General features: G+C 37.7%; 1 protein-coding gene across 18 annotated transcripts in view; it reads right to left on the reverse strand.

Moving 5' to 3' along the window:
* The window catches only part of SCMH1 (Scm polycomb group protein homolog 1), a 225,002-nt gene that overhangs the window by 35,734 nt on the left and 168,675 nt on the right, over positions 1 to 20,593 (reverse strand). For 17 of the 18 annotated variants that reach the window (XR_004184447.1, XM_031667500.1, XM_031667486.1 and 14 more), the window contains 2 exons: positions 11,976 to 12,208; positions 7,398 to 7,524 (listed from right to left, as the gene is read on the reverse strand). The exons of the other annotated variant lie outside the window; for it this stretch is intronic. Coding sequence is in view for 16 of the 17 variants with exons in the window: in XM_031667500.1 (XP_031523360.1) it covers positions 7,398 to 7,524; positions 11,976 to 12,208 (360 nt within the window). In the remaining variant the exon portion in view is untranslated. The remainder of the gene's footprint in view (positions 1 to 7,397; positions 7,525 to 11,975; positions 12,209 to 20,593) is intronic. 18 annotated transcript variants of the gene reach the window in all.

Below are 20,593 nucleotides of genomic sequence, written 5' to 3' on the forward strand. Positions count from 1 at the left end.
AATGAAACATCAAAATTTGTGGGACAGAGCAGAAGCAGTGTTTAAGGGGTGACTTATAACACTGAATGCAGATATTAGAAAAGAAGATCTAAAAGCAGCAATCTGATCTTCCGTCTTAGGAAACTAGAAAAAGAAGAGCAAATTAAATCCAAAGTAAGCAGAAAATAAAAAAGTATAAAGATTACAGAGCAGAAATCAATGAAATCAAAAACAGGAAATCAATAGAGAAAAATCAATGAAGCGGGCCAGGCGCGGTGGCTCACGCCTGTAATCCCAGCACTTTGGGAGGCTGAGGCGGGCGGATCATGAGGTCAGGAGGTCGAGACCATCCTGGCTAACACAATGAAACCCCGTCTCTTCTAAAAATACAAAAAATTAGCCGGGTGTGGTGGTGCACGTTTGTAGCCCCAGCTACTCAGGAGGCTGAGGCAGGAGAATCACTTGAACCTGGGAGGTGGAGGTTGCAGCGAGCCGAGATCGCACCACTGCACTCCGGCCTGTGTGACAGAGTGAGACTCTGTCTAAAAAATAATAATAATACTAATAAAAATCAATGAAACCAAAAGCTGGTTTGATGAAAAGATAAATAAAATCAATTATACTCTAGCCAGGCTAACTAAACAAACAAAAAACAAAACAAGCAACCAGAGGGATGACACAAATTACTAAATCAGAAATGATAAAGGGGATATCACTATAGATCCTATTGTCATTAAACAGATAATAAAGGAATACTATGAACAACTCTATGTCCACCAATTTGATAACCTAGATGAAATGAACTAATTCCTTCAAAGACAATCTGCCAAAACTCAAACAAGAATAGACAATCTGAATACGTTTATATCTATTAAAAATTTGAATTAATTAAACCCAAACTTTCCAAAAAAGAAAGTACCACGTCTAGATAGGTTCATTCGTGAATTTTACCAACATTTAAGGAAGAAATTATACCAATTCTTCAAAATCTCTTTTAGAAGTTATTAACAGAAGCAGAAGGAATATTTTCTAACTTATTTTATGAGGCTAGCACTGTCCTCAACAAAATATTATCAAATCAAATTGAACAATATAAAAAAGAATTATATACTATGACCAAGTAAGATTTATCCAAAGTATGCAAGGCTGACTCAACATTCAAAAATCAATTAATATGATCTATCATATCAACAGGCAAAGTAAGAAAAATCAGATAATCATATCGATAGATGCAGAAAAAGGATGTGACAATATCCAACACTCATTCATAATAAAAAACGTTTGGAAACTAGAAATAGAGTGAAACTTTCTCAATAAATAACATCTACAAAAACCTACAGCTAACATTATACTTAATGGTTAGAAACTAGAGGCTTTCCAACCAAAGTCAGGAACAAGACAAGGACGTTCTCTCTTACCACTCCTCTTCAACATCATACTGGAAGTCCTAGCTAATGCAGTAAGACAAAAAGTAAGATGAAAAGAATGCAGTTTGGGAAGGATGAAATAAAACTTTGTTCTCAGGTGACATCATTGTCTATGCAGAGAATATGAAATCCTTAATAACCAAAAAAATCCTGGAATTAATAAGTGATTATAACAAGAATGCAGGATACAAAGCTAATATATAAAAAGTCAATCACTTTCCTATATAGCGGCAATGAACAAGTGAAATTTAAAATTAAAAAAACACAATACAGGCCAGGCACAATTGCTCACTGTAATCCCAGTGCTTTGTGAGGCTAAAGCAGGAGGATTGTTTGAGGCCAGGAATTCAAGACCAGCCTGGGCAACATAGCCCAGGCTTTTTTTTTTTTTTTTTTTTAAATAGAGAAACCATCTCTATAAAAAATAAAAAAATAAAAAAATTAGCCAGGCATGGTGGCATGCCTGTAGTTCCAGCTACCCAGGAGGGTGAGGCAGGAAGATTGCTTCAGCCCAGGAGTTTGAGGCTGCGGAGAGCTATGATCACACCACTGCAATCCAGCCTGGGCAACACAGCAAGACCCTATTTCAAAAAACAAAACAAAACAAAATCCCACAATACCATTTATGTTAGCACCAAAAAATGAAATACCTAGGTATAAGTTAAACAAAATATATATAACATTTATATGAGGAAAGCTAGAAAACTTTTTTGAAAGAAATGTAAAAAGAACTAAGTAGTAAACAGATATTTTGTGTTCATGGATAAGAGACTTAATATTGTCAGGATGTCACTTCTTTCCAACTCAACGTAGAGATTCACTGCACTCCTAATCAAAATCCCAGAATTTATTTTGTAGACAGCAACAAATTGAAGCAGCTGGGGGAGGGTGGCTCACACCTATAATCTCAGCACTTTGGGAGATCAAGGTAGGAAGACTGCATGAGCCCAGGAGTTTGAGACCTGGGCAACATAGTTAGACCCTGTCTCTACAAAATTAGCTAGGTATAGTGGCATGTGCCTGTAGTCCCAGCTACTCTGGAGGCTGAGGTGGGAGGACAGCTTGATCCCAGGAAGATTGAAGCTGCAGTGAGCTGTAACTGCACCACTGCACTCCAGCTGGGCAACAGAGGGCACCTCTGTATCCACAACAACAGCAAACCAAACTGAATCTAAACTTTATATGAAGAGGCAAAACACCCAGAACAAAGTCAGGAGGGCTGATGTTACCTGACTTCGAGACTTACTGTAAAGCTACCATAATTAAGACAGTGTGGTATTGCCTAAAGAACAGACAGATCAATGGAACAGAATAGAAAGTCCAGAAATAAACCCACATAAATATAATCAGCTTATCTTTGACAAAGGAGTAAAGGCAATACAATAAAAAATAAAGATAGTCTTTTCAACAAATGGTTCTCGAACAACTGAACATTCACATGTAAAAAAGTGAACCTAGACACAGAACCTACACTCTTGAAAAAAAAGTAACCCCAAAAGGATAATAGACCTAAATGTAAAATGCAAACTATAAAACTCCTAGACAATCGCATAGGAGAAAATCTAGATGACCTTGGGTTTGGCAATGACATTTTAGATAAGCCCCAGCAGCACCTTGCACCCTGTTCACATCCCAGTTTCAGTCCTGGCGGTACTAGCTTCACAGAACTAGCAGGTGCAGCCCACGCCTCACTTATGAGTCCTACCTATGGGAGCCCATTTCCAGTTTTTGCCTTAGTCCAAGCAGTAACAGCACAATTTTCCCTAAAACCTCATTCCTGGCACTGCTAGGCCCCAGGACAGAATGCAGTCTGCCAATGGCTAGGATTGAAAATGGTGTGTCACTGCAGCTGCTTATGGCTCAGAAAGGGTGTGTGACCCAGTGCAAGCTCCTCTCCTGGAACAGTTCCCTCTCCTGGTCTTCTGGCAGCTCCCTATATCAGTTTCAGGGATTGGGAAGGTCAAGGGCTCTTTCGTTGCCAGGCATGCATGATTCCATACATGGGGATGTGGGCTGCTAGAAGTCTCTCGCTTAGCCTTGGGAAGTCACTTGCTGATTCCTAGCCAATCTCAGCCAGGTAGGCTGCTTCTCTTCTTTCTCCTTGCTTGCTTTCTGTGTTTCCTGTCACTTTCCTGTTGAATTCCAGTGTTCTATTTTAGAAAATATATCAGAAGTATGATTGTCTATACACTCTTTTGGTTCTTCTAAGTGGAGGAGGTTAGCATATGAAATGCTTCTAGTCAGCCATCTTTTTGTTGTTGTTGTTTTGGAGACAGGGTCTAGCTCTGTCGCCCAGGCTGGAGTGCAGTGGTGTGATTTTGGCTCACTGCAACCTCTGCCGTGTCCCATCCCTGGAATCAAGTGATCCTCCCAACTCAGCCTTCCGACTAGCTGGGACCACAGGTGCACATCAGCATGCTCAGCTGGCTATTGTTTTTTTGTACTTTTAGTAGAGATGGGGGTCTCATGATGTTGCCCAGGCTGGTCTCAAACTCCTGAGCTCAAGTGATACACCTGCCTTAGCCTCCCAAAGTGCTGGGATTATAGGTGTGAGCCACCGTGCCCAGCCCTAGTCAGCCATCTTGAAGCCCCTTTGGTTTCTTGCAAAACAAAACATACTCTTACTATTCAATCTAGCAGTTGTGCTCCTTGGTATTTATCCAAAGTAGTTGAAACCGTATGTCCACATAAAAACCTGCACACAGATATTTACAGCAGCTTTATTTATAATTGCACAAACTTTGAAGCAACCAACATTCCCATAAGTAGGTGAGTGGATAAATAAACTGTGAAATATCTGGACAATGAAATATTTTTCAGTGCTAAAAAAAAAAATGAGCTATCAAGCCATGAAAATACATGGAATAAATTTCAATGCATAATACTAAGCGAAAGAAGCCAATCTGAAAAGGTGGCATACTGTATGATTTCAACTATGTGACATTCTGGAAAAGACAAATCTATGGAGACAATAAACAGATAGTGGTTGTCAGGGATTAGTGGGGAGGGAGGATGAATAGGCAGAGACCAGAGGGTTTTTAGGGCAGTGAAACTATTTTGTATTATACATGATGGTGGATGTATGTCATTATACATTTGTCAAAACCCATAGAAAGTAAAACACCAAGAGTAAACCCAAATGCAAACTATGGACATGGGTGATAATAACGAGCCAATGTAAATTCATCAATTGTAAGAAATGTATCACTCTGGTGGAGGATGTTGATGAATGGGAGACAATGTATGTGTAGGGGCAGCAAGTATATAGGAAATCCCTGTATTTACCACTCAATTTTGCTGTGAATCTAAAACTGCTCTAAAAAATAAAAGTCTATTAAAAAATTTCAAAGAACAACAAAAAGAGCTCTTGATAACAAGATGCAAATCTCCAACCATGGGGAAGTAGAGTATAAGCATTTCCTAAATGTATATAACTAAATATCCTAAATGTGTGTAAAATCCTTTATGTAGAGCATTTTGCAGGTCTGGTGTTTCTACCAAACAGACTTTGGAAAATGCCACTGGAGTACTAAATAATTATAATTTAAAAAGCAAGATGGCAGAAATGAAAAACTCAATACAAAGTTTGGAAGATATAATTGAGGAAAACTTGATGAAAGTTGACCAAAAGGCAAAGAATAGGGATAAGAACAGAGATATGACTATTACAGAACCAGGTCAAGAGATTCAACAACTGAATAAACAGGTATGATGGGAGTGAATAGAGAAAAGGAAGTGAAAGAAAATAATTGATGATGATGATTATTTATTTATTTATTTTTTTGAGACAGAGTCTCGCACTATCATCCAGGCTGGAGTGCAGTGGTGCGATCTTGGCTCACTGCAAACTCCACCTCCCTGGTTCAAGCAGTTCTCATGCCACAGCCTCCCGAGTAGCTGGGACTACAGGCATGCACCACCATGTCTGGCAAAAATAAAAATTTTTTTTATTTTTGGTAGAGATGGGGTTTCGCCATGTTGATCAAGCTGGTCTTGAATTCCTGGCCTCAAGCAATCCATCTGTCTTAGCCTCCTAAAGTGCTGGGATTACAGACGTGAGCCACCATACTCAGCCAATTTTTAAAAATTTTATAAAATGAAAGTGTCCAGTATGGTAGGTGAAAATACATCCAAGGTGAAATTTTAGGGTACTGGGAATTAAGAGAAACTTCCAAGAGAATGAAGAGATTTCATACAAAACTAAATATGTAAATCTAAGAATGATTTACAGAAAACAAAGACCTTGGAAAGAGCAAACTGAGACCCTCACCAAAAAAGACAGGTGAACAGAATCTCAAGAAACTAAGAAGGATCCAGGAGAGATTTCTTCTAGAGTATGACATGGATAGAATATATAATGTACTTGGATATAAAGAGAGATGTACACAGTAGGAAGAGAGTTTAAGGTTGAATTAATAATAAGTACACAGAAAAATAAACACATAACAAGAAAATCAACAAGATTTCCCCTGAAAATGAAATGTTGAGCAACAAAGGAAAAGTAATCATCATATACTATATGGCTCAATTGATAACAGCATTTAACTAGTTATAATAACAAAACACTCAATTTTGATCTAATTAAAATTATAGTATCGTAGAATTGGGGTAGGGAAATATGTGTGGGTAGATAAGGGCAAGGAAATAAAGAAGAGTTAAATTCTCATCTTCTAGAGTGAGTAGTCAGTGGAAAAATAACTAAACAAGATAGCAATATAGACATGCTATTTAGATACAGAGGTAAATAAAAACATCAGTTAAATTGAAAGTGACTGCCTCTGGGGAATAGTAATTGACAGGGGAATACGAGGTGTGTTTGTCTTGTTTTTGTAATAAGTTGTATAGACCCTTCATTCCTTTAAACTATGAATGTGTATAACTGATACAAATCAAAATACCTTTTAAAAAGTTCTCTACAGTTAAAAAAATGAAAGGTAGGTAAAAGATATAAATGTGGAATATCACATTCAGTCTGTGATAGCTTTTACTGTTAACATTTGAATGGACTATAAAGGTTATTTGGACTAATCCTATCATTGTATAGATTATAAACTGAGGCTCAGATAGGGAAGTGATATCAAGGTCACACAAAGTGAATCAAGGCCCACTCAAGAGATGGCGACACAATGATCAGTGAAGACTATTACAGCCTGACCATGGCAGGTTCTGTCACCTTCTATAGGTTATTGGAAAGGAAACTATGGCTGAGCCTTCCCTTCAGGCTCCTACATTCTAGGATTTGATTAGAGACATACTCAACTCCTAAGAGAAAGATAACCCTAACTTCCATGGGGATTATGCCAATTGCTTAGACTTCCTAGAAGAAGATGGAGTGTCTGCCGAGTAACAGAATAGGGTTTCACACATTTATCTTAACTTACACAGTAAAAAAATGAGTATTTTTATTTATAGTTACCCCCTTGGAAGGTTGTATATCTGCAGATAGTTATTTTAGTTACTGTCATAGACAGTTTATGAAATGGGAACAGATATGCATAACCCAGGATGATTACCCACCCAGTTCATCCACTACATTTTGCAACGAGTCAACCACTCATTGGTTGATCTCTAACATCAAGTTTACTTTCATTGTACCAAAGTTTGTCCCCATCAATGATTGTTTAAAAAAAAAATCAGAGAAATTTCATACGTATTTTAAGGGTGGCACCATTACTGAAATGCTGGGAGGATTCTGGAAGGTAGAAGGGATCACTCAGAAGGGAACACCCCTAACTGGGAAGGAAGGTTATTATTCTAAACTAGGCCAGGGAGCTCTTGGTGCTGTCCCTGCACTAGTTCCCCATCCCTGAGTTCACAGAAAACTTACCTAAGTTTGATTGTCTAACATTATTTCAAATGCCAAAGATAAAAATTGTTTAAAAGATTTTACTTAGGTTTACAAGTGGAAAGGCGCTAATGGTGTAAGACAAAAGCAAGTGCAGACACTAGGTCTGGGGCTTGTGCACAGGTAGTCCTGTCATCTGCTCTTACCTGTGGGGGCCTGCATGGCTGAGCTGGGGATGGTGGCAGCATCTTGGGGTACAGTGCTGGTATCCGGTTCAGGAGTGCTGGTTGTTGGTGAGGCAGGTGGTGGGTTCAGCAAAGTTCGAGGTTTCCTCTGTCAAAATGAATGGGGAAAAAATTGCTACCCATGACAGGTCTTTTCATTCTCTATTCTTGGCACTTAATTCACTCATGAAGCAAAAATATATTTATGGATGGAATAGTGTTTTATCTTTGTTTTCTACACAGCATCTGGCTTAAAGCTATACATATACCTGTAGCAGACGCTTAGTAGACATTTTCTGAATCTATATATAAGCCTCTGGTCTTTTGTAGGATCAAAGCTTAATGTATTATCTTTTATACTAGATTCAATATTATCATATGAAGTTCCAGATCCCTTATTAGTTGGGCAGACAAAAGCAAAATATGCTATAGTTTAAGTCTGCTTTGACATTACTTTGTACTTTGTCTCTTTAAAAATGGAAACAAATAAAAAATAGAAATGACCCTTCTAACTCTACAAACAACTTTACTCTGTGTGCCTCTCTCTTCACCTCATTACCTGCCCTTCTTTCCCTTAAATGTCTTACTCTAGTAAATCTCTACTGCTTCTTTAAAAACTGCAATTTTACCTGGTCCACACCTTTACAATGATAAGATGTCTCTTCCACTTGAAATGCTCTCTCTTTTTAAATTTATTTTACAAATTTGTTTATCTAGGAAGCTTTTCTAGTTTTTCTCTAATCATTGTCTCTTTTATGTTACCTCTGTTTTTTGAACTGTTGCATTTGTCAATATATTGTCATGATATGTTTACATACCAGTATCCCTATTCACTTGGAACTCTTTGAAAGTCTGGTTCTAAGTACAATTCTTAGCATGGTACTTAGCATAAAATAAGTGTAAATAAAATTTTTTATGAAGCATGCAGTATAATAAAGGAAATAATAGAGGAAATAATAAAGATGATTTGAGAAATCTATTATTTCCCCTACACTGTTCAGGGCAGTTTTTGGGAGAGAAGGATCTCAGGTTTTCTTCTAAGAAACAGTTTTCTAAAAAGCTTTTTTTTTTTTTTGGATAGAGTCTTGCTCTGTTGTCCAGGCTGGCATGCAGTGGCATGGTTCTGGCTCACTGCAACCTCCACCTCCCATGCTCAAGTGATCCTCCCACCTCAGCCTCCTGAGTAGCTGGGACTACAGTTGTGTGCCAGCACGCATGGCTTACTTCTATAATTTTTTTGTAGAGATGAGGTCTCATATTGCCAAGGCTGGTCTCAAACTTCCTCCTGCTCAAGCGATTCTCCTACCTTGGCTTCCCAAAGTGTTGGGATTATAGGCAGGAGCCACTACGTCTGGCTAAAAGCCTTTCTGAATGCAAGGCAAACATAACCATCACGGAGATCCAAAAATCCACTTTTACTAAATGCTTCATGTAGGGGTAACTGCTGGGAGCCATATCAACCTGTCTGCCTTCTGGGAGTATGTTCTCTAAAGAGATAGCTCTGATGACAGCAGGCATATATAAGATGGCTTTGCCTGTGAAAGCAATCATGAAACTCTCATGAAGCATTTAAAACACGCATTGAAAGTGAACATCTGCTCATGTTTTTTTACTGCTAAAAGTGAAAATCCAAATAAGTAACGAATGAGTCAGGGAAGGAAGGAAATACCACCTCAACTTCAATGAGTTGATGGTAGGATTTCATTGGGTCCCTAAACGAACAAGCCTGGTAGGTTCGGTGCCTGAATAATGTAAACCTATTTGAGATAGGTACATGTACAATATTATATGTACTCATACATTATCTCGTTTCCATTTTACAGGTGATAAAATGGGCTCAGGACTTTACCCAAAGAAGTCTTCCCAAAGTCATACAGGTGGTAACATATGGAGATAAGATCTAAACCTAAGTATGTCTGGCTTTAAAGCTTATGCTCTATCCACAAGACTACTCTGCTTCAAAAAGAGATATAAAGCCAGCCATGGTGGCTCACGCTTATAATCCCAGCACTATGGGAGGTCTAGGTGGGAAAATTGCTTGGGCCCAAGAGTGTGAGACCAGCCTGGGCAACATAGCAAGGCCTCATGTCTACAAAAAATTTTTAAAAAATTAGCTGGGCATGATGGCACATGCCTATAGTCCCAGCTACTTGGGAGGTTGAGGTGGGAGGATTGCTTGAGCCCAGGAAGTCAAGGCTGCAGTGAACAATGATTGTGTCACTACACTCAGCCTGGGTGACAGAGTGAGACCCTGCCTCAAAAATCAAAGCAAAACAAACAAAAAGGGATATAAGGCTCACAGGTGAAGTGGAAGGCATATATACTTGTAGGGGTTGGCAAAAGAACACAAAGGAGAATTAGAGTATCAAATGCTAGGACATAAAATACAGGAAAAGATGAGAATGACTGCTTTCAAGACGGCTGGAAAGAAAAAGGACTTTGGTTACTACGTTCAAGACTTCCTGAGGGAGCAGAGCAGAGGCAATCACAGAATCAGTTTTTGAGTTCTGAATGATCTTAAAGGCCATTTAACCCAACCATCTACCCAATACTTCTAATTCCCTCTCCCTAAAAGATCCCTCCTATAGAGTCATCCAGTCCCTGATGAAATACCTCTAGTTATAGGGGCTCATTACTTCCATTTGGGGATAGATTTAACTGTTCCTTTTATGTTGAGATAAAGCTTCTCTGCTTGAGTTTCCATTTATTGGTTCTGGTTATATCTTTGGAGCCCCCCAGATAAGTTTTCTCCCTCTTCTGACTGTCCTCAAGATGTCATCATCAAAAGCCATCATCAAAAGCATGGCTTCTCTGGCCTTTGCATCCTTAGGGCCTTCAGCCTCTCCTCTACAACATGAGAATGAGAGGTGGGTAATGAAGGCAAAAATGAATTAGGACCTGGGTTAGTGGTAACAGATCAAGAGGAGCATTATGTGTTACACAGGAAGATCAGGAGGTGATATTGAGAATTCGAAACCAAAAATAAGAGACAACTGAGATTAGTAACATCATCACTAAAATCATCCATCCATCCATCCATCCATCCATCCACGCACCCACCCACCTACCCTCCTACCCATCTTGCATATTCTGAATATTTCCCAAAAGGCTGACTATGATATAAGGCACCACAGGAGGGAAAAAAAAAGAAAAAGATTAGGTTCTTGACCTTGAGGAGCTTATATTCTACAAGGACTGAAGTCAGTGGAAGCTAATAAACAAGCAAAACAAACCAACAGACAAACAAACTAGCCCTAGGGAGGAATTAATGAGATTGAGATGGAATGCCCAGGGAGAACTGGGTATCATCTGTATACTGGAACTCAGGGAGGAGAATCAGAGAAATCTCCTGACAGTTAAGAAATGAGTGGAGGAGGTGATGCTAAAAGGGGCCCTAGAGAAGCTGCTGACAGAAGTCTTTTTTTTTTTTTTTTTTCCATATCAATGCCTTCCTTAGGGAAGATACCCATGAAAAACAGGCCATGACTAAGAGGTAGTATTTTCAGTAACAGTGCTCAGTGAAGCTGACTCAGCTGTCTTTTCCAATACTAGAATACTAGAAGTGTTGTGTCCCTCAGGAAATGTGGGAAAGAGTGAATATATGCTAGGGAACCAGTGACCTTGGAAGTAGATCTAAGGACCAATCTCTGTAGGTTTTGCCATTTACTAGCCATGTGATCTTAGAAAAATCATTTTACATCTGTAAGTCTCAATTTACTATAAAATAACATTAACACTATTGCTTAGGGTTTTGTGAAAATCATGGGATACGTATGTATTGGCATTTAATACAGAGTCTGATAGTTAGTAGGTATTCAATTTTTTTTGAAGAGGTACAGATAGCAGAAAATACATTCAACCTGAAAAAGCTGATTAAAAGAAAAAAAAAACACATTTACAGAGTTAATTTGTGCTTTCTGTCCACATGATGGACATCTACTTTGGAAAGGTTAACAAAGAGCAGTTTCTTCCATGTACACTAGACCAGAATCTCCTCAAATATGAGTAACTTTCAAAGTTAAAATTTGTTTCCTATCCTCCACAATCCTATCTTTAATGTTACCAACTCTCAGGTAAGTAGCAAGTAGGGATGATGATCTAGGAAATTCCTCTTACAAGCATATACAAGATAGAGAAGAGGGCCAGATATGCCCCTTTCCAAGAGAGATGGGTATGGATGAATGACCGCCCCCGCCCCCCTCCCCCCACCCACCTTATTTTTTTGAGATGGAGTCTTGTTCTGTTGCCCAGTCTGGAGTAGAGTGGTGCGATCTCCGCTCACTGCAAGCTCCCCCTGCCGGGTTCACGCCATTCGCCTACCTCAGCCTCCAGAGTAGCTGGAACTACAGGCGCCCGCCACCACGCCTGGATAATTTTTTGTATTTTTAGTAGAGATGGGGTTTCACCCTGTTAGCCAGGATGGTTTCAATCTCCTGACCTTGTGATCCACCCGCCTCGGCCTCCCAAAGTGCTGGGATTACAGGTATGAGCCACCGCGCCTGGCTGAATGACCCCTTTATAATCCCCTATCCCTTTCTGGGAAACCCACATTTTACCTACCTTGCTGCCAGGTTTGGGACCTCTCTTCTTTGGGAATTTCAAAGGTTCAGCTGTCTTGGATGGGGCAGAGATGGGATGGGAAATTAGGGTCTTGGGTGTCCGGCCCCGCTTCTTTCCTGGTTTACGCCCCCTCTGCCCTGGTTGATGTTCCAAGACAGTTTTGGTGCTGCTGTGGATGCTGGGCTTCTCAGTATTCACATCCGAGGCAGGATAGGGATTCTTTGGAATCACAACTGCAAGAAAAAGACTCATTCTATCACCCTCCCTCCCCCATGCATTCTCATCCCAGCCAGAAGGAAAAAAGGACTTGCCACTTCTGCTCAGGTAGTTTTGTTCCAAGAAGCTGGTTTCCTGGCATTTGACCTAAACGTTTAGGAAATCTCTGAAGAAAACTGCATTTAGATTGGCTGGAATTGGAGGTTTTAAATTATTTCTGGCAGATGCAAAAAATATATTAAATTTTTCTTCCTAAGGCATCTTAGACAAGTATTGTGACCTAAGTCAAAGCTGAAGTATATAAATATTAACAGAATCATAGGCTCACAGTTGAAAGGGCTCTTAGAAACCTATAATTCTCTCCTGCTAAGAATGAAGGTCTAAGGCTCAGAACAGGACACAATGCCCTCCCCAAGTTACATAGTGAGTTGGGGATAAGAACTGTTTTGAAATTGAGCCCTGATAACTATGCCAGGGATTTTCTACATCAATCTGCTTGAAGTTTTAGTTTGACTATTGCAGTGAGGAGTAGAGGAACATGTGGAAATATAAATCTGATAGCATCTCTCCTTAAAATCCTTTGCTCTTAAAAACCTTTATTCCTCATTACCTTTAAGGTAAGGTCTAAATTCTTTATCCTGATTTCTAAGGACTTTTCTGACTCTGCCCATCTTGCTCTCCCATTATGACTAATGTCATTTCCTATCATCCCACCCCATGTTCTAGTAGCCCTATATGTTGAGCTATTATTTTTTATCAGACACATGTCAATACTAAATTTTCAGCACTCGATCCAGGGCCACCTCCTTATTGAGGCCTTCTCTCACCATGTCCCAACTAAGTCAGTGCCCTCTCTTTACTCCCAAAGCATTCTGTAGGCATCTATGTTACAGTACTTCTTAATTTTACTCCAGTTATTCATTTTTTCCTTAAACTGAGAATTTTTTGAGGTAAGAGATATCTAATTCATCCTACAAATAGTGAGCACTTACTGTAAGTTATACACTGTGCTAAGCCCTGGGGATAGAACAGTGAACAAACCAGACTTCCACTCTCATGGAGCTTACCTCCTAGTGAGAGAGACAGAAAATTTAAAAAATAGCACAATATACAGTAAAATGTCAGGTAGTGCTAAATGTTGTGATTAAAACTAACGCAGGGTGAGGAAACAGAATTTTAAGGGAAGTCCTCTTTGAGAAGATGACATTTACACAGAGCTCCCGAAAGAGGTAAAGGCACAATGCCTTATGAAGATGTGAGAGGGTATAACAACAAGTGCAAAGATTATGAGACAGGAACATGTTAGTGTGTTTGAGAAATGGAAAGGAGGTCAGTAGAGCTGTAATTGAGTGAGCAAAGGGGAGGGTAGAGAGAAATTAGGTTAGAGAGTGAGTAGCAGTAAAATTGTGTAGGACTGTAGCCTGTGAAAATGAACTGAACTTATTCTAAATATAAAGGGAAGCCACTGGAAGGTTTTGAGCAGGGGAGGGACAAGATATACTTAAACGGACCACTCCGACTGCTTTGTGAGAGGGACAAGAGTAGAATTAGGAAGACCAGTTAATAAACTATTATATAGGGCAGGTAGAAGATAATACTTCCTAGGCCTCCAGGTAGGAAGTGATAGTTGTGGTAGTACAATGTTAACGATGTAACAACTAGAAAAAGTCAGAGTAATTATTTAAAGACAGCACAGAGCTGTCATGAGGATTAGATGAACTGGAATTCCAGGGGATGGCCTCTGAGGTAGCTGATACTGTTTTCTTTCCTGAGGGCATCTGCTAATTTTGGCATAAACTAAGGATCAGGCTTGGCATGTAGTGAGGGGCTCCACTGGAAGAAAGAGAAATGAGAGCTGCTGTGACAAACTGGAAACTTAAGAAGCCCCTTCATGTGGCCAGTTTTTCTCACTGGGTATTTGCTGAATTTTGGGTCAGCACACTGGAACTTTAAAGCTTTTAAAAGGCAGAATAAAATCTCCTATAATCTTGTGGTTTTAGGAGACAAGGTTCCACTAGAAGTAGGTGGTATACCCCAAACACATGGCTGATCTCCTCTTAAAGATATTTTAAAACTATAAGGGGTAAAAGGTAATAAAACTAAGCCCCAGACCTCTCAAGGGTAGGACAATCTCCTGCAGTGTTTCAGGGCTAAGAAGATATAAATTAGGTTCTCAATCCATGTCCAAAAAACAAGGATAAATCATAGGCACAATCCAGACGTAGTCTAACTCAATCCATAATTAGATTGAGGTGATCGGGTCCTATCCTATTAGTCTACCAGAGGAAAGGAAGAATTCTTTCTCATGGAAGATACCAGTTGGAGCCTCAACAGTTCTTTTAATATAAAATGTTTGGCATACTACAAAAATTATTAGACACAACAGAGTCAAAACAGTGTGATGAGTAATCAAGAGAAAATATAGGCAATAGAAAGAGACCCATATATTATCCAAATAATGGAACAAACAGATTTTTAAAAAAATCATAATTAAGATGTTAAAATGTAAAAAGATGAACAAAATATAAGATAGATAGTATCCACAGAAATATCTATAGAAAAATTAAATGGACATATTTTAACTAAAAAATATAGTATTAGGAAGAACTCATTGCATAGATTTAAGGGCAGACAAGAGCCAACAGAAAGGATTGATAAACTTGATGAAAAAATAGAAAACATCCAAAATAAAGTACAGTGAGAAAATATGAAAAAATATTTTAGAGCATTAGAGATAAGTAGACACAGTCAATAGGTCCAAAATATGAGTGGCTGCAACCCCAGAGGGAGAAGACAGATAGAATGAAGAAAAAGCAATACATGAAAAGATAGCAGCAGAGGCTTTATCTCTAACTAATGAAAGACATCAACCCACAGATTCAGTATGCTTATGGATTCAGCAATCCATAGTAGGAAAAATGCAAAGAAAACTATGCCAAAACACATAATTGTCAAACTGCTGAAAATACAAAAGATGAAATACAGATGAAATAAAAGACAGGAAGGAAATACAAAGATACATTTTAAAAAGCAGTCAGAGAGAAAAACAGCATTACAGGAACAACAATAAGAGTGATAGCTGTCTCTTCAATAAAACTGTGTAAGCAAGAAGCAGTAGAATAGTATCTTTAAAGGGCTAAAAGAAACAGACTACCAAAGATAGAATTATACACCCAGTGAAAATATCCTTCAGAAATAAAGGTAAAATAACGAGATTTTTCAGATAATCAAAGCTGAGAGAATCTCACCAGCAGACCTAACTATGGAAAATGAAAAGGAAGTTCTTCAGGCTGAAGGAAAGTAATTCCAGATGGAAACATGAAACTACAGGAAGGATAAAGAACATAAGAAAGGGTAAACATGTGAGTTGACACAAAAGGATACTGATTATTTAAAACAATAGAAATGGCTTGTGCCATTTATAACATATGTTTTAATAAGTTATATGACAGCAATAGCACAGAGGATGAAAGTGAAGAGTAAATGGAGCCAAATTTTGGTATGAATTTTGCATTATTTGGGAGTGTTTAGAGCACTTAAGGTAGATTTTAATAAGTCCAATATGCATATTTGCATAGGGCAATTAATTAAAGAATTATCAGTGATAAGAATGTATTACTAAAAAGCTAAGGGGAGAGAAGTAGAATAATAAAACATGCTTGATTAATCCAAAAGAAGGCAAGAACAGAGGAATAAAGAAATAAGGAAGAACTTGGACAAATAGAAAACAAAAAAGCAAAATGCAAAATGTTGACTTAAACCCAAATAAATAATTATATTAAATAAAGGTGGATTAAGTAAAACAATCAGTAGGAATAAATGAACAAACCAGACCAAAAAAAGAAACCTCAGAACTAGTTATATTTGTTTATAAGAGGGCCCCGAGATACAAAGACACTCAAAATATAAAAGCACAGGAAGATAAAAGCAAACAGATGAAAATAACATACTCTATAAACACTAACCAAAAGAAAACTAATAACATGAATAACCAATTAACCAACCAATCTACCTGATACATATACCTAATAAATATAGAATATGCAGAGACAGTTTCATCATAGATCCATCTGACATTGGTAAGAGAACAGGATAGTATAAATAACTTTATGCCAATAAATACGAAAATTGAGATAAAACGCCACGCAAGACCAGCCTGGGCAACACTGTGAGACCCCATCTCTACAAAAACAAATGGTTACTTGAGAGGATCACTTGAGCCCAGTTCGAGGTTTCAGTGAGCTATATTGCACCGCTGCACTTGAGCCTGGATTATAGAGTGGATACCTCATCTCTTAAAAAACAAAAGAAAGCAAAAAATACCACTGACACAAGAAAAAACAGAATATGAAAAGCCTCATATATAATTAAAAAATTGCAACTGCAATTAAAAATCTTTCCACAAAGAAAATCCCAGGCCTAAATGGCTTCACTGGTGAATTCTGGCAAATATTTAAAGAAGAAATAATAACAAATCTTGCAAAGTCTCTTTTGAAAAATAGAAGAGGGAACACTTCCCATTTCATTTTATAAGGCCAGCATAACCCCCATACCAAAACATGACAAAGATGTTACAAGAAAAAAAAAAAAAACTAGACTAATATCCCTCATGAACATAGATGCAAAATCTTTAACCAAGTATTTGTAAATTAAATCTAGCTCTCTCTATATATGTATATCAGATATATAATCCTATATATATATCATATCATAACATGTAGGATAATATATCATAACTAAGTGGGATTTATTCCAGAAATACAAAGGTTGTTTAACAATGGAAAATACAATCAGCTGAACACATACATTCACTAAATGAAAGAGAAAGCCCATATATCATCTCAATAGATGAAGAAAAAGCATTTGACAAAATTCAACACCCATTCATGATAAAAATTATCAATAAACTAGGAATAAAAGAGAATTTCCTTAGTCTAGATAAAGCCATCTATAAAAAAAACTATAACCAATAGCATTCTTAATGGTGAAATATTGAACACTTCTTATTGAATTATGGGATAAAACAAAATAACTACTATCACTACTTCTATTCCACATTGTATTGGAGGTCAATGCAATAAGGAAACGAAAAGAAATAAAATATATAAATATACATTGTAAGGGAAGAAGTGTTACTTGTACACAACATGATTGTTTATGTAAATATTCCTCCCTACAAGTCTACAAATCTATTAAAATAAAAAAATGAATTTGGAAAGGTCACTAGATACAAATCTAATGTGTAAAAATCTAATGTATTTCTCTAAATAGCAACAATTTGAAAATTATTTAAAAATCCACAAAATACTTGATGTTATTTGAACATCAAGTATTCAGTGAAAGATGGGCAAGACATCTGCACTGAAAACTATAAAACATTGATAGGAGAAATTAAAGAAGATCTAGATACCACATGGCCATGAAGGGATGTTACATTCATAGATTGAAAGCATTACCACTGTTAGGTGTCAACTCTCATCAAACTGATCTAGAGTCAATGCAATTCCAATCAAAATCTCAGCAGTTTCTAAAAAATGTGTGGTGTATGTATACAAATTGACAATTTAATTCTAAATTTTAATAGGAAATGCAAAGTCAATCTTCATGAATAACAGCAAAGCTGGAGAATGTGAATCATCAAATTGCAAGATTCATTATAAAGTTACAGTAATTTACACATATATTATTGGTTGGGCTTGGTGTCTCATGCCTATAACCCCAGCACTCTGGGAGACTGAGGCAGGAGGACTGCTTGAGGCCAGGAGTTTGAGACCAGCCTTGCAACATAGCATGACCCAGTCTCTACAAAATTTTTTTAAAAAATTAGCTGGGCATGGTGGCGCACACCTGTAGTCCCAGTGACTCTGGATGCTGAGGTGGGAGGATTACTTAAGCCCTGGAGGTTACGGCTGCATCGAGCCATGATGGTGTCACTGCACTCTAGTGTACGTGACAGAACAGGGCTGTCTTAAAAAAAAAAAAAGACATATATTATTGGTGCAAGGGTAGATGAATGAATCAACAGAGCAAAATAGAGAGTTCCAAAATTAACTACACATATATAGTCATCTGATTTATGATAAATGTGCCCTTGCACTGTGGAGAGAAAAAATAGTCTTTTCAATAAAATTGTGGTGAGTCAAATAGGTATCCATATGGAAAAAAATTAAACTTGAATTCTGTTTCACACCAGATACGAAAATTAATGTGAAGGCTAAAACATCTAATTTCTAGAAGAAGACAAATGAGAATACCTTCAAAACTATGGGGGCAGACAAAGATTTATTAAAACAGGACACAAAAAGCATTAATTATCAAAGACTGAAGGTTGATATATATGACCTCATTAAAACAAAATATTTCTCTTAATCAAAGGACAATATTAAGAAAATGAAAAAAATCCAGGAAGTGGGAAAAGATACACAAAACACATACATAAGAAAAATAATATCCAGAATATATAAAGAATGCCCAGAAATCAATAATGAAGACTGGGCAATTTAAAAAATGGATAAGACTTGATGAAGCACTTCACAAAAATGAGTATAATGGCAAATAAGCATACAAAAAGTTGTTGAATACTATTAGTAATACAGAAATGTAAATTAAAACTATGGGACACTATAGCCCACCAAAATTGCTAAAATTTAAAGGACTGACAATATTGGTGAGGATGTGAAGCAACTAGAATTCAACATTGCTGGTGGGAACGTAAATCATTTTGACAAATTGCTTAGCTGTATATCCTATGATCCAACAATTCCACATCTCAGTATATACCCAAGAGAAGTGAGTGATACGACCACCAAAAGCCATGTGCTAGAATATTCACCATTGCATTTTTCATAAGAGGCAAAACTAGAAACAACCTAAAGGCCCAACAGATTTTTAAAATGTGGTATATTCATAAACGGGAATATTACAGAGAAATTAAAAAGAACAATTATTGTATGCAGCAATATGAATCTCACAGAAATAATGTTAGACAAAAGAAGCCAGAGTATGTATTTTATAATTATCTTTATATGAAGTCTGAAACAGAAAAACTAATCTGTAGTGATAGTTTGAGGGGTTGGGCAGGTGGGGTTTCAACCAAAAGGGAGAATAAGTGAGTCTTCTGGGGGTGTTGGAAATGAATCCAGCACCCTCTTATATCAATATAAAATAAACACAAACAAAAAAGATAGTGATGAACTGAAATCTTTGAAGAGAATAATATTATTGGAGATGAGAATTAGTTAGATTCAGAATACACTGGAAGAAAGAGCTGACATGACTGGATGTCAGTGAAAGAAAATTAGCAAAGACAAAACACAAAAGTATAAAATCATATCCAATGAAATAGAGGAGGGCTGGGCATGGTGGCTCACATCTGTAATACCAGTACCCTGGGAGGCAGGAGGATCACTTGAGGCCAGGAGTTCAAGACCAGCTCGGGCAACATAGCGAGATCCTGTCTCTAGAAATTTTTTTTTTTAAATTAGCCAGAAGTGATGGCATGCACCTGTGTTCCCAGCTACTCAGAAGGCTGAGGTGGGAGGATCACTTGAGCCCAGGAGTTCAAGGCTGCAGCGAGCTGTGATCACACCACTGCATTACAGCCTGGGTGACAGTGAGACCCTGTTTGTATTAAAAAAATTTTTTTTTTAAAAGAAAGAGAGGCATCATAGATGATCCAATATTATTTGCTTAAGCAATTTGGAGGAAAATGATGCCATTTACTGGGATGTTAAACATTGGGGAAGAGAACCAACAGTTCAGTTTTTAAACATGTTTCTTATGAGATACCTGTTAGATATGGTATTAATCCATTTTCACACTGCTATAAAGACATACCTGAGACTTGTTAATTTATAAAGAGGTTTAATTGACTCACAGTTCCGTAATTGACTCACAGTTCTGCAGGGCTGGGGAGGTCTCAAGTAACTTACAATCATGGTGGAAGGGGAAGAAGCATGTCTTACGGTAGGTGAGAGAGAGAGTGGCGAGCGAAGGGGGAAGAGCCCCTTATAAAACCATCAGATCTTGTGAGAACTCACTATCACGAGACCAGCATGGGGGAACTGCCCCCATGATCTAATTACCTCCTACCAGATCTCTCTCTTTTTTTAAATGGCTTTATGCAGTTATCTTTAATCAGTTAAAATAAAAGTGTAAACATGTATATTATCTTTTATTTACCTATGTGATGACCTTAAATCAGTGCTCATTATTTCTTTGTGTGCATTCAAGCTACAATCTGGTGTCACTTTTCAGCCTAAAGAACTTTAGTATTAGGAAAGTCTGCTAGCAATACATGCTTTCAGTCTTTACCTGCATTTGTCTTTTTTCACCTGTACTTTGAGAGAGAATATGTTGGATATAAAATTCTCTGTTGACTGGTGTTCTTTGTTGTTCTTGTT

The sequence above is a fragment of the Papio anubis genome, chromosome 1 (genome assembly GCF_008728515.1).
Source record: "Papio anubis isolate 15944 chromosome 1, Panubis1.0, whole genome shotgun sequence".
NCBI classification, from domain to species: Eukaryota; Metazoa; Chordata; class Mammalia; order Primates; family Cercopithecidae; genus Papio; species Papio anubis.